Raw genomic sequence first — 22,858 nt, 5'->3', positions numbered from 1 at the left:
TCACTGTACTCTGGAACCCCCACAAAGTGATTCCTGTAACACACACACACACACACACACACACACACTGCAGATGCGTAATGTTCTTAGTAGCTGGGGGTTATCAGTGTATACCCAGGGGTGTTGATTAACCAGCTGCTGATTGGTGAGGAGTGTTCCATTGTTCTGGGGAATACAATGTTGTCTGTGGCCATGGTTACAGCTGGACAGTGATCTGTGTTATGTTGTGACCGACAGTGTGACACTGTGTACGTGTGTGTGTGTGTCTGACAATCTCACCCTCTTCTTCTTTGCCTCAGGAGCTTAAAGATCTGACTCTGCGAAATGAATGCCTCGACCTTAAAGGTAGACACTACCGTTCAATACACACACACCCACACACAGTAAGGTTATGTCAGTGCTACCGAGCGTTCCTGTTGACGAACTGTGTGTGTGTGTGTGTGCAGGTGAGAAGCTGGACTACAAGGCCTGTGAGTCTCTGGAGGAGGTTCTGAAGAGGGTTCAGTTTAAGGTGGTGGACCTGGAGCAGACCAGCCTGGATGAAGATGTAGGAACACTCTCTCTGTCTGGTTTCTTGTATCTCTGCATCTCTCTCTCTCCCCATTTTCTCTCACTCTATCTTCTCAGGATGTGCAATGTTTCCCAGGGCTGTGTCATGACTGGATGTAAACCCCATTAGGGAGATTTCTGGTTGAGCCCTTCCCACCCATGCTAGTGGAGGATCCAGTCTGTGCTGCTCTCCCACAGGCACACATGCTCTGTGCATTTCCACATGTCAAGTAGATTTACAGACACATCAACACAAGCAGTCGTGTTCTGCATCGTCGTACAGGACGTGACATACTCTTACTGGCATCCTTGAAAGCACACACACACACATACATGGACACCCCCCCCCACACACAGAGATACACGCATCGTGTCATGTGATGCATAGTCAGCAGCTAGACACTAGACCAACTGACTGCTGACACAACCTCTGTGCATGGGTTTCAGGAGTGTGTGTGTGTGCGTGTGTGTGTGTGTGTGAGACACCCTTGGTCATCATCATCTCGCAGCATGCAGTGTCTTGTTAAACAGATGCATTTGGACTCGTACAGTTTGTTCCTGAGGGTGACCAGTGTTCACACTGTTAGAGTCAGAACGGAGTGTCTCATTATCACCTGTCTATCCATCCTGGCTGGGTCTCTGCTTGTTGGCCCTCGAGAGCACCCCCTCTGCCTGCTCTCTCTCTCTTTCTCTCTCTCGCTCTCTCTCGCTCTCTCAGTTCATCTCGCTCTCTTTTCCTCTGTTCCTCAGCTTTCATTGTAGTATTACTGAAGTTGTTTCCCCCCCAGGGTGCGTCAGCGTTGTTTGATATGATTGAATACTACGAGTCGGCCACACACCTCAACATCTCCTTCAACAAGCACATCGGCACCAGAGGCTGGCAGGCCGCTGCCCACATGATGAGGAAGGTGAGAGGTCACCACAGGAGTCCCAGGGTCAGGATGGATGGGAGGGGAGGAGGGGGGGGGGGGGGGTTAATAAAGGTTTGTGTGTGTATATGTCCTCTGTCTGCATTTCAAATCTCTCTGCTGGCATTGTGATGTGAGCAGCTCAGATGACAGATTACATGGGTTTGTAGATTACGGAAGGAGAGGCCAGGCTGCCTCTAAGCCCTTTGTAGAAAGTGTGTGTGTGTGTGTCATTATAATCAGTTATGGGTTAGTCTACACTCAGGAATCAAACCTGCTGTACCAGATTGTGTGTGTGTGTGGGTGCGTGTGTGTGTGTCAGGTTGCACAGGACGGGTGTTCCGTTCTCCCTGAACAGTGTTAGAGGCACTGCTCTAGGCACTGTTTATCCTCACTGTTCTACACCCCCCTCTTCCTGAAACACGAGCCGTTAACAATCCAGCATTGTTGTCCACCCCTCCCCCTCAGACCAGCTCCCTGCAGTACCTGGACGCCCGGAACACCCCCCTGCTGGACCACTCTGCTCCCTTTGTGGCGAGGGCGCTCCGCATCAGCGGGAGTCTGGCCGTGTTGCACCTGGAGAATGCCGGGCTGTCAGGGAGACCGCTCATGCTGCTGGGTAACACACACACACACACCATGTACTGGAGGTACACAATCACACAGTCTATACACACACACACAGTCTATACACACACAAACACGCGCATCCAAAGCACCTTCCAAGAGAGAGCTTTGCAGAAAGTGCATAGGTCAATGATCATAAACAACGAGAACCCGAAACATTGTGGGTAGAAGAATACATTGTGAAAAGCAAATAAGTGCCAATGGGAAGAAACATAAGAGCAGGTAGTTAAACAAGTTACAATTAAACAACATGAACCTCAAAAGTGCAAGTGTACATGTAGGAAAGCAAACAAACAATAATATACTTTACAGCGACACAAGTAGTTAACTCAGTTACAACTAACCAACAAGTGCAACAAGTCCCTCAAGTAGTGTCATTGTGTTCCTGGAGGAAATAAATTAACATTGGATCCAACAAATCTTTCTTAAGTACCGTTGTACTCCCAGAACAAATGCGTCTTTAGCCTTTTCTTAAAGGTAAGGAGACAGTAAGTGTGTCTGATGGAGGTGGGGAGATGATTCCACCATTGGGGAGCCAGACAGGAGAAGAGCTTGGGTTGGGACAAACACACACATCAGAGGATCTTTTCATTAGCATCCAAATGTCTTGCTTCAAAGAAGGATTACTTTCTTGTCCCTCTCTCCTCCTCCCCCCTCCAGCCACAGCTCTGAAGATGAACATGAATTTGAGAGAGCTCTACCTGGCCGACAACAAGCTCAACGGCCTCCAGGACTCCGCCCAGCTGGGCAACCTGCTCAAGTTCAACTGCAACATCCAGATCCTGGACCTCCGCAACAACCACATCCTAGACTCTGGTGGGTGGCCTAGATTAGCTTAGTCTGGAGTTAGGATTACTTCTACATCATACACTCTTGTAGTCACATCCTAGACTATAGTTAGTCTAGATTTACCATATTTTTTTTAACCACAGCTTTTTTCCCCAAAAATACGGTAGCTAGAGATACTTACAGTCCTCTCACTCACACCTCTCTCTCTGTCTCTCTCTCTCTGTCTCTCTCTCTCTGTCTCTCTCTCTCTCTCTTTCTCTCTCTCTGCAGGCCTGGCCTATGTGTGTGAGGGCTTGAAGGAGCAGAGGAAAGGTCTGGTTACCCTGGTGCTCTGGAACAACCAGCTCACACACAACGGCATGGGCTACCTCGCTGCTGCACTGGTACGCGCACACGGTCTTTCTCTCTCTGCCTCTCTCCCTCACACACACACAAAAAGAAGTGGTACACACAGAGAAGAGCATAGAAGGTCTTGGGGTCAGGAGGATGGGAGGAAGTTGTGGTCTGTGTCTGTTCCCTGGACTCTGCTGATTAAACAACATGTGTGTGGGTGATCGGCTGAGTGTGTGTCGCCTGGGTGTGTACGCACGCATGCACACAACAGAACGTTTCCCTTATCAGCCGGATCTCAACGATTTTCGATACTGTGTTGTACCAGATGAGACGGCACCAGCAGACACTTCCCGTCAACACCACAGGGTGGCGACATGCTTTGACCACAAACTACCCATGGTCGGGCCTGACAGGGTTCTGTGGGGTAGATAGGGCCTCGCATGGCAGGGGCAGATATGACGGTGAGAGGGTAAAGGGCAGGGTATGTGTTGGAGGGGGAGAGGGGGGACTTAGGAATGCTAAGACAGGAATGTTGGCGGGTGGACGAGAGATTCCGTGTGTTTAGAGAGCCCAGCGGTGCTCCTACCAAAGGACATTGACCCAGCAGAGCAGAACACACACGCACTCACACACACACTGTCACACACACACACACTCACACACACACACACACGCACTCACACACACACTCACACTCAAACACACACACACTGTCACACACACACACTCACACACTCTCACACTCACACACACACTCTCTTTTGAACATTCCCTTCACACTGATGTAACACATCCCATGACTGGCTCTGCCGGGGTTTCGTAATGGAGCACACATACTGAAAGTGATAAGCTGGACTGGCTGGATCTACAGTGGAAAAGAATGATCCACCCCATGGATTTCTGCTGCCCTCTGGCAGGTGGCATGAGTAAATACAAACTGAAATTGATCTATAAATATAGATGTCAAAGTCAAACATAACAGACTTTTTCTCTCTCCTTCTGTGGTATTTTCTTTCCTTTTCTGTCCTCTTCTTTCTCTTTATCCTCCACTTTGACCTCTGTGTCTCTCGTCTCCCCTCACCTCTTTCCACCCCCATCTCTTTCCTCCTGCTCCCTCCGTCTGTCCTCTCTCTACCCCTTGTCTCTCCCCCAGCCCTGCACCCAGAGTCTGGAGACCTTAAACCTGGGCCATAACTCTGTTGGGAACGAGGGCATTCACAAGCTGAAGGACGGCCTGATCTCCAACCGCTCAGTGCTGCGTCTGGGCTTGGCCTCCACCAAGCTGTCCTGTGAAGGTACCTGTCTGGACTCCCATCCTGTCTGTCTGCCTATCTATCTCTGGCTGGCTGTCTGCCTGTCTGTCTCTGGCTGGCTGTCTGCCTGTCTGTCGCTGGATGGCTGGCTGCCTATCTGTCTCTAGATGGCTGTCTGCCTGCCTGTCTCTGGCTGTCTGCCTGTCTGTCTCTGGCTGGCTGTCTGCCTGTCTCTGTCTGCCTGCCTGTCTCTGGCTGTCTGTTTGTCTCTGGCTGGCTGGCTGCCTGTCTGTCTCTGGCTGGCTGGCTGCCTGCCTCTGGCTATCTGTCTGCCTGTCTCTGTCTGCCTGCCTGTCTCTGGCTGGCTGTCTGTCTGCCTGTCTGTCTCTGGCTGTCTGTCTCCTGTCTGCGTCCCTGTCTATAGGTCCGTCTGGCTGTCTGTTTACCTGTCTCCCTGTCCCCCAGGTGCGGTGGCGGTGGCAGAGTTCATAGCGGAGAGCCCTCGCCTGCTGCGTCTGGACCTGAGGGAGAACGAGATCAAGACGGGCGGCCTGATGGCTCTGTCCCTCGCCCTGAAGGTCAACACCTCCCTGCTGCGCCTGGACCTGGACCGGGAGCCCAAGAAGGAGACCGTAAGAGGGGGAGGGGGGAGGGGGGGGGGGTGTAGAGGGCCATGAAAGGATAAACAGGCTGGGAATGCAGCCATCAAATCTGCCTACCTTGTACTCTCATTGTTGAGAATAATTGTATTTCAGACAGACATGTCGGTTGTCTTTAGGGGTCGGAGGGTCAGGGGGTGGGGGTTTTCCGTAGGGGAGGTTTTACAGAGGTCTCCTTCTCCCCAGGTGAAGAGCTTCATCGAGACACAGCGCGCCCTGCTGGCCGAGGTGCAGAATGGCTGCAAGAGGAACTTCATCCTGGCCAAGGAGAAGGAGGAGACGGAGCAGCAGATGAGGCAGTCGGCCTCCATGGCCGAGATCGCCACCGAGGACGGGACGGGGGTGGAGGAGGAGGACGGGGGAGGAGATGGAGGAGGAGGAGGAGGAGGGGGGGGGGGGGAGGGTCTGGAGACCCAGGGGAAAGAGGGAGGAAAGACAGCAATGGAGAGGAAGAAGGGAAGGACACAGAGGGGGTAGCGGTAGGGAACAGCCAATCAGCAGCGAGTTCAGGGGGGGGGGGCGTTACCGCTGGAGTCGGACTCGGACACTGAGGAGGAGGAGGAGGAAGAGGTGCTCTCTAAACCAGCCGCCAGGACCGCCTCCCCCCACCTGACTGCCTTCTCCCCACTGCCTGGGCCCCCCCAGACTCCCCTCAGTGCCTCAAGGACCTCCCACTGCCAGTCTCCCTCCCCAACCGCCATGTCAGGGATCACCATCACAGAGTCCTCAGCCGCCCCAGGAACCCCACCCTCTCCTGGGCGCTGCATCTCCGTGTCTAGCCCAGGGAGGGGCCATAAGATCTTCATGGTGACCCGAGTGGAGAGCCCCCCAGACCAGAACCAGGTCCTCCAGCACCTGCAGAGCAAGGCTGGGCCGCCCGCCGGCCCCCCATCCAAGCAGCCCACCGTGTCACAGGGGAAGCAGACCATGACAGAGCTGGGGGCACAGACCTCCAGGACACAGCAGCTGGTCCAGACCTTCACCCATCCCCTCGCCCAGGACCAGCCCCAGCCTTACACCGTGCCCCAGGCCTCCTCATCCCAACCCATCCAGGCTGAGGGCCAAAGCCCAGCAGATCACACCCAAACATCACCAACACCACAGACCACAGAGGCAGACCTTCTCCTAGACGCTAAACAGCCAGACAGCCGGAGTGGATTTGACGCTCCCCACCCCACACCAGACCCCCCGCAACCTGATGAGGGGGTAGGAGGTAGTATGGAGGGGGTAGAAGGTAGTACAGAGGGGCTGGTAGGTAGTGTGGAGGGGGATGTAGTTAGGGTGGAGGGGGAGGTAGTTGGTGTGGAGGGGGTAGAAGGTATTACAAAGGGGGAGGTGGAAGTGGTTAGTGTGGAGGGGGTAGTAGGTAGTGTGGAGGGGGTAGTAGGTAGTGTGGAGGGGGTAGTAGGTAGTGTGGAGGGGGTAGTAGATAGTGTGGAGGGGGAGGTGGTTAGTGTGGAGGGGGAGGTGGTTAGTGTGGAAGGGGAGGTGGTTAGTGTGGAAGGGGAGGTGGTTAGTGTGGAGGGGGAGGTGGTTAGTATGGAGGGGGAGGTGGTTAGTGTGGAGGGGGAGGTGGTTAGTGTGGAAGGGGAGGTGGTTAGTGTGGAGGGGGAGGTGGTTAGTGTGGAAGGGGAGGTGGTTAGTGTGGAGGGGGAGGTGGTTAGTGTGGAGGGGGAGGAGGTTAGTGTGGAAGGGGAGGTAGATGGTACACAGGCAGTAGAAGAGCCTTCTACACCAGCAGGCCTACTGTCAGAGGAGGCGGGAGGCTTAGCAGGTCATATGGGCCTGGCTGCAGCAGAACTCAGCCAGCCACCTGAACCAGCCCTGCCAGAACCCTCCGCTGATTCACCAGCTCCAGACCCTCTCGCTGAAGAGGAGAAGGAGGAGAAGGAGGGGACAGACTGCCAACCAGACCTGTCGGCTATCCAGCAGCAGACTACTGAGGGGGTGGAGGAAGGAGCGATGGTGGAGGATGCAGGGATGGTGGAGGACAAGAAGGAGAGTCCACAAATACAGGATACAGAAAGTTGTATTTGGGAGGAGAATCAAGAGCAGGATGAAGGCATATCACATCCACAAGTGTCCAAGACTGAAACTAATGCAATACAGCAGGAAACATTAGCATATTTGCTAACAGACCCACTGACTAATATAGACACAGAGCTACAGCAGCTATCATTGCCAGTTGAGGCCCTGCAACTGCCCCAGGCACAGCTCCAGCAACAAGCTCAGTCACATCCCCATGTTGACCTGCAGGAGGCGCCAGCAAGACTGTTATCTCAGCAGCAGGGTGCCAGGGAGAGAACAGAAGAAGACGACAGCCAGCAGAGCCAAGAAGAAGAGCCAGCTCCCAAGCTAGCCAGAGTAGAGCAGGAAGAGGAAGAAGAGCGTCAGCCACCTCCCATGGAGGCCTGTCTGCAGCGAGCTCTTCCTGTGCCAGAGGAGAAAGATCCACAGCAATCAGCCCAATTAGAGGACAGCTTACAAGGCCCTGTGTCTGCTGACCCCTCCTCCCCCCAGACTGAGTCTGGAGCACCCCCATCCACGTTGGAGGCCTCGTTGGACGAGGAGGAGGGTGCGGGGGTGGAGGGCCCGGGGGGGGCCGGGGTGGGGGACTCGGCCCTGCCCAATGGTCTGAAGCCTGAGTTCTCTCTCCACCTGCTGGATCCTGACTCCCCCAAGCCAAGCCCCTACATCATGGAGCACAGTGAGTCAACAGGAAACTGGTCACAATAACACACTCACTCGTGACATCCCAATTTTTTCAACACTGATGTGCACAATGAAAGTCAGATTGTGTGTGTGTGTGTGTGTGTGTGTGTGTGTGTAGCGAGTGTGACAGCAGAACTGAGCTGTGAACAGAACCTGGAAGAGCTGCTGCTGGAAGCCAGTCTGGAGTCTGGGAGGGAGGCTCCATAACACTGGCAGGTATGACCACACCCACAGGGTAGGATCTGCTTCAGATTAGCACCTCTGCTCTAATATAAGCCCCTCTGTGTTTCCTCCCCAGTGTGACTCAGGATTCAGGAGACGGCACTTGGTTTCTCCAGTGATGACAGTGTCTCAGGAGATGTTCTGGTCTCTCTTGTGATCTCAGCGAAATGTCTTGACGCTCCTGTCCTGTCTGTGTCTTGTTGTTCCTATGACCTCACCACCACCATCTTTCCTGGAGACTGAGGCCGAGTTGGACTCAGACGAGTCAACACACATAGATATATAAATACAGAAACTCTATAAAAAAATATTAAAAAAAATCTATTAAAAAAATTAAAGAAAGAGAAATTACAAAGAATAGTCATCAAGTTTGGTCACAGAGTATAAAGAGTTCACTACATTCACATTACATGTGTAACTGATACACCCAGTATGAGCACACACACACACACACCAGTGAAAGTAAACAAGCAACAATAAATGGAAGTGATCACATCTATTTTTAATTTTGCCGTCATCACGACATCAGGAATCTATATTCAAGAGGTAGCAAGAAAACCCAACCAGGATGAGAGGGAGAGAGTGAGGTGGACGGCAGTAGAGAGAAAGGAGGGGGAAAGGGGTTCATCACTGCTCTAACCAAAGACACGGGACACGCCCAGCCTAACTTCCTCCACCCCGACTGTTGTGAATCACGTTGGTGTCGGTGTTGTGAGCGTGCTCAGACCCACGCTCAGCCTCACCCTCCTGTTGGAGAAAAGAGAGGGTGCAGTGACCGGGGCTGGTCACACACTTCTAGAACCACGGGAGAACACCTGATTTGTGTGTGTGTGTGTTAGCGTTTTATCTATCAGCTTCTCTCTAAAACTAAATGTTTGCCTTGGCAGGAGTTCTGATCCTCACCACATAGAAGCCCCCCTCTTCATTCTTCCTTTACATTGTTGTTCCCTTTCCCCATCTCTTCCTCCTTCCCTTCAGACACATGTATCACTGGCGTTCCCTCTCAGAAGAGTTAGTTGTCTATCAAAGCTGAGTTGTTGAATGTGATGTGAAACTTTTCAGAAGTCAAAAGAAAGTCTCTCTTCCGGTCCCCCTCTCTTTCCTCTCTCCCATCATGTATCCACCTCATCCATCCTTCTTTCTTTCAGTCTTCCAATGGTATGCCATCTGTGTGCCATCTCCGTACTGCTTCTCCCATTCCTGTCAGCTTGTGATATCTGTTGCCTTCAATTCGGTTATACATTTAATTTCAAGTCTTTACCATCTCGTTGTAGTTTGTTTTTGCTGCTTAGAGAAATCAGTTTGTTTGTAGAAATACAAGCCTTCTTCTCCTTTGTGTGATTTGTTTTTCCTTTTCACCATTCTTTTCATGGTGTTTTTTTTTTTTCTCTTTTTCGTTTAATGATTTCTTTCCACCCTTTTTTTGGTGGTGTATATTTCAGATTCAAATTATAGCAATTATTTTGTTTGTTTTGGGGTTTGTAGGCTGTGGGGTCAGGATAACTGTAGGGTGGAGGGACATATCAGTGAATATATAAATGACTTCATGGCAGTGGGATGAGTGCAGTTCTAAGCAGACTTTATATCATAGTGGCACACAGTGAATGATGATTCACAAATTCCTATGTAAGGACCTTCTGTTTAAAACACTATCTGGCTATGTTGTGTCTGGCCACAAGGGGATGCTGTGGCTTACCGGGTTTCTTGTAGGTAAACATTAATAATATTATTACCCAGAATGGACCATTTAGCCAATGGCGCACAAGTAAGCTAAGCAAGATTTGATGCTAATAGAACACTAGTTGGGCAGAGTGGAAGCAAGTGCCAGGAAGGTGGAGATCCATGTTGATTAGTTCTCCCTTCATGGGTCTTCATTTCCATGGAAACGTGTGTTACAGACACTCAACACATCCACAGATGAGCGTCGAGGATAGGCGCTATTCAGACAATATCTGGACCTTCAGAATGCAGACATTGAGATTCTTTAACACAGATACTGTGATTCGAAGAATCAGAAGCATGCCTGGGTTGTCCTGTCCCGGAATCCTCCGGATTCAGGTTTTGATTGAACTTCATGCACCGCCCACACCCTCTGCTGGTCCCTGTGCTCTCAAACTCACTACGGATGTTTCTGGCTGAAATCAAAATGGCTGTGCTACACCCACTGTCTGTAATGCTTTAATTTTTAGTAATTTTTAATTATTTGTTAATTTAATCGAAATGTGCTGGTAATCACAAAGATATGTATGGCAATTTTTTGTTCCTCTCTCTCTCTCTCTTAAATAAATGCATGTAATGACTAATGAAGTGACTGAGAATGTTTCAATGAAATTAAAACTTGCTTTGGAAATTCTGCTTTGAATTGAGAACGTTGGATAAACATGCATGGATGAAAGCTTGGGAATTTAATTGAACAGTTTGTGAATATTTCTAAACGGTTTGGCAACTCTTAATATTTGCTGGTTTTGTTCTATTAATGCGCAGAATTAAGCTTGTTTCCAACTTATCTCTACCCATCGGGGCAGTACTAGAGATTCGACAATCCCAGTTCATATGGACCAATACAGTTGTGTTTAAGATGGCTTGGATTGATTCAGACACTAAAAAAAAACAATGATAGTGTGGAATCTATATCCGATGCGTAAAGCATATGTAGGGAGTACAGGTGCGAGGAATGCTTTCTACATGCTCAAGCTAGCTGCCAGGAGTTTGTGAACATGAGCCTGAATCAGGCAATTATCAAGTGAAGAACTCTGATTCCGACTCATGATCTGGACCAGTAGTGGACCTGGTGTGTGGACAGTAGAAGGAGGAACATGAAGCTTGTGACAGTGTATGTGCTGACATCCACAATTTGACCTAGTAATGTCCATCTCCACTGGTCTAGGTGTCCTATTGGACATGATCACAGTCCAGGCTGTTAGGATTTGGTTCTTAGGAAAGGGTCGGTTCAGAGAGAATGATTAAGGGATGGATAAAGAGGTGTAGATAAAGGAGGTTGTCGTTTGGCGTTTGAGGTGACCAGAACATTCAGTCTGACAGGGATTTCAAGATAGAGTGAAAGAGAGGAGATGACATGAAAAAAATCTGTTGTTTCGTTTAGGGCTGCTGATCCTGTTTTTGTAAACCCATGACACAGACACACTATTCATCCACAGAGCCTGAAGACTACCCTTGGGTGATCCAGTGTATTGTCATGATGGGATGTGGAGAGGTGAGGGAGTTCAGCTTGTCATGAGTTAGAGGACAGGAGGTGGGAGTGGGAGGGGGGGAGAGCTAGAATTTATTACTGTAATTCTGTTCTAAAGGAATTCCAGCCAGCTACTAATCCTACACACACACACACATACTTACTCTCCACATGCCCAGTCAACTGAGATACTGAGCAATAGTTTATAAGGAAGATGGCATGAGCCACTACACACGGACACACACACAGACACATACACTGATCTAGCAATGTGAGATGTGTTTGATCTCATATTGTATGTGCTCTATATGGTCCCAGGAATACTCTCACACAAAACAATGTTTTTCTTTCTCGCTTGTGTCCTTTCTATCAGAAGTTTTTTTTTCTCCCTATTTTACCTCAACCTGTAAAAAGTAAGCAATTTAGAAAACTTAATTAAAAGTTATCCTTGGGCATAAGTCAGCTTGGCTTAGCCTTCCTGGGAAGCAGGGGAGGGAGGGGCAGTGGTGGTGGAGGGTGGGGGGGGGGGGGGGCAATGAAGCTTTGGTTGAAATGGCCTAGCTGTGATAACCTCTGAAGCATAACGGAAATGTTATTCAGAGGCCAGAAACATGTTTCAATCTCAACAGGAACACGGTGCTACATTGTGTTCTGTGTTGTATTGTCACCGTGACAACATTGGTCCCAGCCCATGCTCATTTCTTTATGAGGGCAAAACAGTAGTGGCCTTCACTATTGGGAGGGACTGTTCATGAGGTCATCAGTTGTTAGTTCAAACCTGCCATAACTGTTAAAGTTCACTAATGTTTAATATGTCTAATCAATGTAGATGTGTTGGGCTTGTTTACTGTTGGTTACATCTGCTTCCCTGTTCATTTTTTATTCGCTGTGCCCTTCGGTATCGGGATAAGAAGCTATGATGATCTCTAAATATACAGCGAAAGATGAATACAGACAAATGTAATATATTTCTCTCAGATTATGATGATTAACAATGTCTCCAACTGTCCAGAGTTTGTTCTTGAAATTCAGAAAAAATATATTTTATTGCATTTATGGGTTTCTTCTTGTATGATCTTGGTTGAAATAAAAGATTTCCTAATTTACGGTTTCTTTCAGTCTGTCATCCATCAGTGACTTCTGGTGTTTAGTTCCAGACAGAAGACTAGGTCTGACCCACCCCCAGGCTGTGGTGTGGACACAGATTAATCACACACACAATCTTTTGTTATGTCGATGTGAAAAGGTTCAAAAGCAGATTATTTAATTCCTAATGATTCTGTCATGTAGTATTTAATCTCTCTGACAATTAAACCACCAATATTATATGTATAGCAGTATTGTGTGATGCATGGGGGGTCTTGCTGTCTCAGCAGAGTGAAACCAGAGGTGTGACTGCAGACTAGGTTATGTAACCATTAACAGGCTGGCAAGGAGAGGAGACTACACTGCCTGTAGAGTGAGGTCACATCCCAACACTGTAGCGATCCTTCTCTGTCTCCTTCCATCCTTTTAGGAGGAAAACGCATCTACCATCTAGCCCAGTGGTCACCAATACAGTCACATCATATCAGTGATTTCTAAGAAGGAAGGGACGTAGAAAGGACTTGTCTACAAAGTAATAGAACAGGGCCCTTCCTGTGTATCGGATGTCTATGAGAGACAAGGGTCAGTGGTTGGACCGTGACCACACTCAAGATATTCTGGTGCCTCTGGATTCGCTTCAGTCATTTATTCACCTATGGTACAGCCCCAAACATCATTAGTGTTGGACAATTTCCTCATTGAGGAAAACAAACACAATCCCAAACTCAAGAGAAATCGGTAAAAAAAAATCATCAATATCAAAAGACATCAATATCTTGAATTTCTTCAAGCGCATCAAACAACTACGCCATGAATGGGGTCCTTTACGTCAGAGAAAGAAGAGACTAGTGCACTAGCCTCAAACAAGTATACCTTTGTGAATGAAGTCGTTTCTAACGTCGAATTAAAGAAGCTTCCTGGGAAGGTCTTTCGCCGGAGGAATGCGGTGTTGGTTCAAGACTGAAAGGGACCATGGCGTGGTGTCAGACCTCATCGGGCCTGTTGGCCCGCTGGTCAGTGGAGTGGACCAAGGCGTCGCAGCGTACGTAGACGGGTGCAGGGAGACGATGCTTCGCTATACATTTCTTCTTCTATTTAGATTGAATGAGGGGGAAAAGGTACTGAAATTGGAACTAGTTTCTCAGAAATAAATTAAACCAAAGGGAGACCATTATATATAATGGTTATATAATTAACTTAAGCTACTTTAAAACAGCACAAAGGAAGTTCGCACGTTTTGAAATCCATAACAAAATTATCCAATTCAAATGACACCCTACCCTTGAGTAAGAGAAACTTCACACATGAATGTGCGTATAAGGACACTTTCTGCCCCTTATGGAACACCGTATGTATTAAGGAGTTATATAATCGTGTCTACACTGGGATATAAATTAGTTCCAGTTAGGCTCAAACACATACGCCCCCCCCTCCCTTGACGTGGTGGACTCAGGAGCGGTGAGGTGGGTGGGCTCGGCTCACCGATGGGCTTCAGATCTTGACCCCACCGGAGCGGACGGGGAGAAAACACACGATAAAAAGGGACGATGAGTACGAACCCCCTCACATGACTGCGATTAGAAACTAGGCAGTTAGGTGGGCGTGGGAGAGAGAGAGAGAGAGAGAGAGAGAGAGAGAGAGAGAGAGAGAGAGAGAGAGAGAGAGAGAGAGAGAGAGAGAGAGAGAGAGAGAGGGAGAGGGAGAGGGAGAGGGAGAGGGAGAGGGAGAGGGAGAGGGAGAGGGAGAGGGAGAGGGAGAGGGAGAGGGAGAGGGAGGGAGAGAGAGAGAGAGAGAGAGAGAGAGATGGGTAACACTTGGATAGACTTACTGCGCGCGAAGCGCACGTCTGTCTTCTTACTGCAATAGAGCCTCTTGTGATCTGTGGATATCTGCCTCCTCGCGCGTAATCTACCGGTCTATTAAAGGTAAAAAAAAATCAAATCCAAACAAGTAAAGATTATCAACTCTATAGACTGAATAATTATAATGCATTTCAATCAGAACAACATCTTTGTTAGGCTACTTTACAATATAACCCACCTGTATAATAAAGTTTTTCAGATCAGAAGTCAGCTTGAGAAAGGGAGAAAATAGAGTTGCTTGGGCTTGCGTTCGTGCATGTGTAAAAGAAAGTGAGTGCCAACCAGGTTATTCACGCTGTGACACATTGTCAGTTGCGTGTCTTTTCCAGGTAGACCACGGTGGCTACTGCTTGGATCTTTACCAAGCGTCACATTCCACAGAGCAGAGCCGCTAAGCTACCCCGTCTGTCTTGAGACATTATAAAACACTCTAACTCAAAGCTAAGAATATTAAAAAATGTTACACAAAAATGTGTTCTACAACACTACTGATAGAAGAATTTAATCCACGTATACATAACACAATATTACTGTTTTAGTATGTGTATGCTCTGTCTGAATGTTTATCGACATTCATGTTTATTAAACTGTATGTGGAAAAAAAATCAATGCAATCGGAGCAGTCAGGATATACAGTATACAGGGTTCTCATGACCATTCATTTACAATTAATGCCATGTGTGTATGTGTGTGTCCCTTCTAGTTGTCATGTCAAGCAGCCCTGGGCTCCTCAGGGGCACATCAATGCACAGATGCATGCTGGTCCTGACTTTTGCCCTCTTGGTATGTCAGATTGCTGCCAGCCGCCTGTGCAGCTCCCTCATCAACATGGTGGATGGCTTCCACACACTCTTCATCCTCATACACATGGCTCTTCCTCTTCCTCATCCCCGACTTCCTGGAGACGTCAAGAAACCGTTTCTCTGTGCTTCGGAGGTCTCTCCCCCCTCCCCCACCTCCCTCCCCCTGTCATCCACCCCCACTCCATCACCCAGCAGATCTCCCCAGTTCCTCTCAGCCGACAAGACTATCTCCCCCATCCCATCCCACTCCACTCCCTGCCCCCCCTCACCCCTCTCTCCACCTCCCCCAACTACCACAGTCCAGCGTCTCCCAAAACCTTGCTCCCCCACCACCCCTCACTGCATCGCCCCTGACACCTCACCGGGTCGCCAGCTCCACGACACACCTCATGCCCCAGCTGCATCTCTCCCAGCATCCCTCACCCCGACTCATCCTCCGTTTGTCACCCCCTCTCCCCCCCCGTCCCTGATTCCCTCTCTCCCACCGTCCCCCCACTCCCCTTCCCTCCTCCAGTCCCAACGGTGTGGGCTGGAGTACAGCGAGGCCAGGCTCCAGCCTGTCGGCTCTATGTTCTCCTCCCTGCTGCTGGCTGCCCTCTGTGTCTCTGTCTGTTTGGAGATCATCAGCCACACCCTGCAGCCCCAGCTGCTCCGGCGCCCCTTACTGGCCACAGTGGTGGGGGCCGTGAGTCTGCTCCACAACCTGCTGGTACTAGGGCTGGGCTGGGGAAGCCAGCAAGGGGGCGGGATGGTGTCAGGGGAGGAGAGGAGTGGAAGTCTCTGGGAGGATGGGAAAGGTACTGTGTGTGTGTGTGTGTGTGTGTGGGGGGGGGGGGGGGTATTTGTGTTCAACAAGGAGCATTTTAAACAATGACCATCTGTTGTTTGTTGATCCTGTTCCTCTCTGTGGCTGTCCACAGTCAAGAACAAGAACCAAGCCTGCTCGGCAGAGGGGTGCATGGTCCACCCCTACTCTCTGCATGGTCCCTTCCAAGAAGGAACTCTGGTGCTGTGTAACCCTGGGGCCTCCAGTGTCCTGGACCCTGACTGCCCTGACTCAACCTCACCACCAACCCAGGATCCTCCCTCCTTTCTTGGAGCCCGTGTTCCTGCAGCAACCCCCCAGCCCTGCCCCTCACAGCCCAGCTACGGAGCCCCCCCACACAGTCTGGATACACAGTCAGACCTCAGGCAGACAGGGGCCTGGGGGTCCCACTCTGGGGACCCTGGCTCTGTGGCATCCAGGATGGGTGCCTGTGCCGGACACTCAGGTGAGCATTTTAATTTTTAAATGTTTTGAAATCTCCATGGACTGTAGTGAGAGAGAACATCCTGATCAGCGTATTCTAGATCAGAGCATTCCGATTACAATTATATAACTTCTGAGTGATGGTAAGCATCTATACATACAGCACCCAGCAGCCAGAGAGTGAAAAACACACATCATGTTAAACACTGAAGCTGTCATTCTTCACATTTATCTTCAACTGAGCCAAACATCAGTACTTCAGTACCAAAACCTACCGTCCATCCCCCCTCCCCAGTGATCCAGACTTCCCCCAGCCTCAGCCCATCTCTGCAGTCAGACCAACCTCCACACGGTAGGCCTCAGACCAGGAGCTGGGGTAGCGGCTGCCTCCCAGCTCTGGTCACTGTGATCCAGGCTCTGATGGGCTCCATCTTGGTCATCGCTAACGGGCTGGTGCTGCTGCTGATCCCAGGATGCCTGGACTCCATTGAGGCCTGCGGCCTCATTCTCTACCTGGACCCTGGTTTCTCCTTGCTGGCTGTGCTGGTGTTGCTTACCACTACCCTGCCCCAGGTCAGAAGGTGTTTATAGTGGAACAGCATTAAGGGTTAAAGATGCTGTAAAGCTAATTCCATGATTTGCTTCTCAGTACATTATATACGTGTGAAATAAAGGCGGTTTATATAACCTGCATTCTGTTACTCAGCTGTTACGATGCAAAGACAAAGTAATTAACACATAAAACACCCATAAACTGCTTGTAGGTCTGACTGTTCAGATATCTGCAATTGATTTAGCTAGTTGTTGCTGTTGTTGCTAAATTCAATAAATTTGAGGGGGCGGAGCTTCAGCTCCTTTAGGCGACACCCCGCCCCAGTATAAAGCAGAGAAGACTGCTGATTTTCTCACAATTTCAAAGCCTAATTTAACATACTTGTCTGTGTTTTTTTTCATTCAAATTTGGATGGGTAGTTAACAACACATTCTTCTGTGTTGGGATGAACACAAAACTCATTTTCAGTTCTGCTTTACAGCATCTTTAAGGGTCATGGGTTAAGAGTAATGGGTCAAGGGTGAAGGGTCAACGTAATCTTGAATACTAAATCAAACCCCTCCTGTATGAACCGCTGATCCACTTAGGGACCATCTCTCTCCAGGTGTGTCGGGGGGGTCAGCTGCTGCTGCAGGCGTGCCCCCCCCAGGTGCGAGTGTCGGAGCTGGGTCGTAGGATCTCCAGCGTGCCGGGGGTCTGGGCCGTGCATGAACTGCACGTGTGGCAGCTGACCGAGAGCTGCCTGGTGGCCTCTGTCCACGTGCACTGCCACGCTGGCTTCCAGACCCACAGGTGACTTTTGGATGGGGAGGGGGTTACAGGTGATGTTGGGGGTTGTATGACAGGGAATAGATGATGTAGACCGGATTCACTGAGTCGGTGTCTCAACAGGTGTGGTGACTTATTGTCTGGAGTAACCAAGGTGCTGCAGAGTGTAGGAGTGAGCTGTTGGACCATCCAGCCAGAGTTCACCCCCTTCTCTGCAACAGTCAGCAGTAACCTTGACAACCACAACACCCCCCCGACCCTCATTCGGGACACCCCTTCTCAGCCCCCCCACCCGCCCTGCAGCCTGGCCTGTGGGAAGAGCTGTGCAGACAAGATGTGTTGTCACACTGTTGAGGAAGAGAATGCACAGCCTGTAGCGCTCTCTGCTGGAGAGGTGGAGGAAGAGCCTCAGATGCTGGTGATAGAAAACACCTTCCTCTGAGATGAAGCATGAGGGAGGATGGAATCAGTTATGACGGGACAAACTGCACAGCAAACATCCAAACTCAAACTCCTGTCAGTTTTTATTCTTTGAAAACTCTTGTTTAGCCTTTACTTGTGTTTGTTTTACATAAGAATGTTTATGATCAGTTTTATTTGTATCACCACAGTGCCTTACCAAAGATGACATTGAATTTGTGTAAGTCAGATGTCAATCATACAGTGTTGTAGTGTCTTTGTGAATAAATTAATGTTTAAGTTTTTGTATAGTAAAATACTGTGACAGAGGAGTGATCAAGACCAAGTCACAGTTACACTGAATTTAAGACTGAACAACAGTCACTGTCTCTGGTCTGGATATCACAAGGGTTGAGACTTCACACACCTAAACTGTTCACCTCTCTGGATAAAACAATTTGATCCGAAGCAACGTATGAGGATTTGACTCTGCCGCAGAGCTATCATGTGCATCAGAATTACTTCTAACTTGTCTTCATCCCTGCTGTGCTGCAGTAATGACATTAATAATATCATAATAAGTCCTCTTACTGAATAAAAACCCTAAAACCACAAGTTTGCAGTTGGTTTTATATTAATTTGATTTATTTATTGAATGGGAGTTGATGGGGAAAAGGGGTTTTGGAGACTCCTGCAACATGACATGGTGCCTGGTCCTTTTCTACTGTATCCAGGAATTACTGTGGGTATGCACCTTTTTGTATACAATAATGTACATAGTATTTGTGTTGTGGGACTTTAAAACAAATACATAAGACCCATGAATCTTATCTCCTCTCTGATCCCATGACATGAGTTGGCTACCATAGTTAAAGTTTTACCAGGTCTGTGACGACATAAAGACTCCACCTCCTTACTCTTGGGTAACCAATGAAACTGGTTCTGTTCTGCATTCATTATAACCACCCTCTTTCAACAAAAAAGCTATGTTTATGTATTGGTTTATTTTATAGATAGACGTTTGAGAGCCTTCCTGTTGTTTATTATTGTATCACACATTATTCTGGCACTAAATTCACCGTGATGATAAACTTCAATTTAAAACCATGACTGGGATGATAATCAAAAAGAGAACATTTATATATTGTGCATCTGCGCTGTTTCTAATGCCCGGATGAGCCTCGGTGGTCCGGGGTGCAGGCTTCAAACCTGTAGCTGCTTAGCGGCAGAGTGGTTCAATTCCACCTTTCGGGCGGAAGATATTTGCCCTCGTTCTTACAATTATTTATCAGTAAAATGATGTACTGGTCGTTGGCGCTGGAAATATACAGTTCACGATGTGTTAACATTCAAAGTGTCTTTATTATGCCTTTTTATTAACCTATTGAGGAGTGAGTTCTAAATATTACCGACGCTTCCACCAGAGTGAGTTATTGTATGCAGTTACCACTGCAACAACGTTTTCTGAAACGAATGAGGAAGATTCATTTTCGAACAATTGTAATCGGCGCACCCCAGACGCCAAAACGAGGAAATCATTCAGGACGGATGTTAGCTATGACGGACAAGGTAAGTAAACCATTCACTTATGTCAACTTCCGTTTTGCCAACCAATCGTCCCCGTCAGAAATGTAGGCGTTCCAATGCTTACCGGAAGCAAGTGTGTGTCCTTGGCATGATTGAGTCGCGTGTGGGAAATATTCGGGGTTTAATGGTTTAAGTGGATGTTGATCTGATTGGTGAGAACCTTTTAAACAAAGTAGCATATATTGACTGTACCTGTAGTTGTATCACTTACAATATTTTTGCGTCGTTTGCTTAAACAACGCTACGTAGGTGCAGGCTCAATATCTCCAGACTGACAGAACGCTTAGGACCCTCAAACTTGACACATTCTCAGAAGTATCTCAGCTCAAATTCAGACTAAGTTAATATAATTGTTGTTTACATAATAACCTCTTGTCCTCGGCTATTCATGGAAAATGGTCACGTAAAGGCGACCGTTGATTTCCACCACCCCGTCAATGAAATACGAACGCATATTGGCTTGAGTAATTAATAGATTCTGTGCATGCCGTCTTGTTTCTCTGTCCTTTATCCTAAGTTAGGCCTAGGTTCGAGTGTGCTAGCTAATTCTGGCCAAACCACCATGCCTCTCCACAAGTATCCCCCGAAAATCTGGGAAGCGTTGAAGCTGAAGCAGGGGATCTACACACGTCTGCCCAAACACTACCTGCGGTCGCTTGAGGAGAAGAGGGAGCCCATGCCTGTCCACTGGAGGCCACTGGGGGTGAATTACAGAGTCAGCCCCAAGACAGGGCTCAAAGAGCGGGTTCAGGACATTCCTATCCCCATCTACTACCCTGCAGAGTCCCAAAAAGGTCTTTGGGGAGGAGAGGGCTGGATATCAGGCTTTAAATATGCTAAAAATGACAAAGTGAGTCTCTTCTGGTTTATCAGCCTATTAGTCCGTAGTACCATTCATTCAACATCACTTACCGGCTGTAGTAATGCTTGTAAACATATTGCACACAAGTTAGACTATAAAATGTATTCTATTTGTACAACACCCTGTGATCTTGTGTCTCCCCAGCTCTGCCCCCGCTTGGCTAAGACATGGAAGCCTCAGCTGTTCAACAGGGAGCTGTACAGCGAGATCCTTGACCACAAGTTCACCATCACAGTCACAGCTCGTGTTCTTGACCTCATCGACACTGCGTACGGGTTCGACTTCTACATACTGAAGGTAAGAGAATGCTGCAAGGTGTCAGAGAGTACTAATGTTTTATTATTGTGAGAGCATTCTGTTGATACAGGGGAAGTGTATGATGCTGGCACGTATAAAATGGGACTAGTATTATAGTTCAAGTTTACATTGTTCTCCTCAACACCACAGCTAAGGATATATCTGTGGTCAGCTGGGCTGTGTTTGCATGTAGCCCTGGTTTGCACACCAGCGTAGTGCATTGGTCAGGATTCATGAGGGAGATAGAGATATAAGACTTCTATATGTTCCTGTTCTCCTGTCTGTCAGACTCCCAAGGAGGATCTGAAATCCAAGCTGGGAATGGACCTGAGGCGGGCCATGCTGCTGCGTCTGGCCCGGAGAGAGACAGAGCTCTACCCTGATGACCCAGTCAAGAGGGAGAAGATTTATAACAAATACAAGGTGGGTCCGTGGAGTTTTGGGTCCTTGGAGGTTGCTGTTACCTTTCTAATACTGTCAGATACTTGGAGTTCACTTGATTCTGCTTATCTGCTGAAATTGAAGTAATTTAGAGGTCATGTTCGTGCTGATGACTGAAGAAAATGTTAAGTGATCTGTGTTTGTTGCAGTATGTGCTGTTAATGCTCCTCTTTCTCTCTGTCCTACTACCTCTCTCTCCTTTCTTCCCTCTCTCCTTCTATTTTTCCTGTCTTCCTTTTTTCTGTATGTCCCAGCAGCACTTGGAGGTCCCGGAGGAGGAGGCAGAGTGGGTGGGGCTCAATCTGGAGGAGGCTGTGGAGAAACAAAGACAACTTGAATATAAGGTGACATCTTCTCTCCAATTCTAACCCTAACCATCCTTCTAACCCTAACCATCATGTTTCCAACCTCAACCAAACCAAAACTGACCATAACATCATCCTTCAAATCCTAGAAGTAACATAAACTTTCTAATTGTGCACAAACACGTCTGTACATGCGCACATGTATTAACAGCCGGTTATACTTAAACATCTTTTTACATTTACTTAACACACAGATTGCTACTACAATGATTCTCTGCTCTCTCTCTGAACTGCAGGACCCAGAACCTGTGTTTAAGAGCTGTGTGGATAACCTGGTCACACAACTGACCATCCAGAAACTCTCAGAGCCCGAGCTGATAGAGAGGAAGTGAGGAAAAATGTACCACTGGAGATAACGAGGTCACTTCTTATAAAGTATGAGGTCACATCCTGTCCCAATGAACACTGGATTAAACACACTATCATATTCCAGAGAAAGACACTTGTACTTGTCCAAAGTTGTTGTGTATTCTGATCATGCTAGGAGGAGAAAAGGAAAGAGCAATTTTAAACAAGGGAGGACAGAAGGATACATTTTGGGGGGAAATTTGAAAATTTCTTAACAGTAACAATACTTCTCACCTGACAAAGGAATTTTCTCAGACTCTAAACTGTAAATATTCTCATAATTTCTGTGTTATATGTGAATGTTAGAAAGTGCTCTGGAGCAGTGATCCAAGGAATAAATCTTCATATTTCTTCATTGGTATTGTTCATCCTCATATCATTGTTTTTATTGTTAAATTTACCTTTTAAAATGTATTTTGTATATTCTATTTAAACCCAGTACAGTAGGTGGCAATGTTTAGCCATGTGTTGAAGTGACAAAGATGAATGATCGAACAGGTCTATCAAATAGACACATAGGTCTTCTGCAAGTCCTTGCATGGCGTATGAATTGCCCCAAATGGAACATAAGTCTATTATTACCCTTAAAAACAAACATTGTGGCTTTTGTTGCTTTCATTTTCCTTTTTATCATAGCTAGTTGTCAGTCTTAAACTAGTGGTTCACCACGGCGCTCATGCAACGGGGAGTCCCTATTGGCTAGGGGACTCCCGTGGGTGGTATAACCTAGCAACAGGAGATGAGTATACAATTGGCCTACCTGTAAACAGGGTTCATCCTCTCCTTATATGTAGCGCTACTAGTATCAGAATAATTTTCATAACACGCTATGGGAATTACCTGTCTAATTCAGGGTAGGAAAACACTCACTATAGTGTAAAGGACTAATACATCTGTATACAGATGTATTATTGACACACAAGGAGAGGGGAAAACTGTCTAACCTAAATTGACTATCTTTTCATGTAATGCTGATATTAAAACTGAATGTATGTG

General features: G+C 48.0%; 3 protein-coding genes and 1 non-coding gene across 7 annotated transcripts; all 4 read left to right on the top strand.

The window, feature by feature from the left end:
* Positions 1 to 251: 251 nt before the first annotated feature.
* ppp1r37 (protein phosphatase 1, regulatory subunit 37) lies at positions 252 to 10,359 on the top strand (the record flags this gene model as incomplete). The annotated part of the gene is given in 12 exon segments (XM_047035995.1): positions 252 to 345; positions 447 to 547; positions 1,338 to 1,457; positions 1,926 to 2,076; positions 2,745 to 2,900; positions 3,144 to 3,256; positions 4,360 to 4,501; positions 4,925 to 5,091; positions 5,305 to 6,462; positions 6,799 to 7,825; positions 7,949 to 8,046; positions 8,129 to 10,359. Coding segments are annotated over 11 exon segments (3,318 nt in total), but the record flags the coding sequence as incomplete, so codon positions are not given.
* Positions 10,360 to 15,018: 4,659 nt separating this feature from the next.
* On the top strand, positions 15,019 to 18,567 carry LOC124477919 (zinc transporter 1). Its single transcript, XM_047035994.1, has 5 exons — positions 15,019 to 15,790; positions 15,914 to 16,264; positions 16,538 to 16,815; positions 17,400 to 17,587; positions 17,687 to 18,567. Exons 1-5 carry the CDS (start codon positions 15,019 to 15,021, stop codon positions 18,003 to 18,005), a joined length of 1,908 nt encoding a protein of 635 aa, XP_046891950.1. The 3' UTR covers positions 18,006 to 18,567.
* Positions 18,568 to 19,130: 563 nt separating this feature from the next.
* Positions 19,131 to 19,217, top strand: trnastop-uca. Its single transcript has one exon. It is a non-coding gene; the product is annotated as a tRNA-Sec (tRNA).
* A 375-nt stretch (positions 19,218 to 19,592) lies between these two features.
* Positions 19,593 to 22,217, top strand: mrpl28 (mitochondrial ribosomal protein L28). Of its 4 annotated transcripts, none has more exons than XM_047035704.1 (6): positions 19,593 to 19,701; positions 20,071 to 20,399; positions 20,556 to 20,708; positions 20,997 to 21,131; positions 21,407 to 21,493; positions 21,751 to 22,217. In XM_047035704.1, the coding sequence occupies exons 2-6, from the start codon at positions 20,112 to 20,114 to the stop codon at positions 21,844 to 21,846; spliced, it is 759 nt and encodes a 252-aa protein (XP_046891660.1). In that variant the 5' UTR covers positions 19,593 to 19,701; positions 20,071 to 20,111; the 3' UTR covers positions 21,847 to 22,217. The 4 variants fall into 4 exon arrangements, with proteins under 4 accessions (XP_046891660.1, XP_046891658.1, XP_046891661.1 ...); XM_047035702.1 differs by having other exon boundaries at positions 21,404 to 21,493; XM_047035705.1 differs by having other exon boundaries at positions 19,595 to 19,701; positions 20,067 to 20,399.
* Positions 22,218 to 22,858: the final 641 nt, after the last annotated feature.

Source organism: Hypomesus transpacificus, chromosome 15 (genome assembly GCF_021917145.1).
Source record: "Hypomesus transpacificus isolate Combined female chromosome 15, fHypTra1, whole genome shotgun sequence".
Lineage (NCBI taxonomy): Eukaryota > Metazoa > Chordata > Actinopteri > Osmeriformes > Osmeridae > Hypomesus > Hypomesus transpacificus.
The sequence above is the reverse complement of the archived record's forward strand: the minus strand, read 5'-3'. Positions and strand labels throughout refer to the sequence as shown.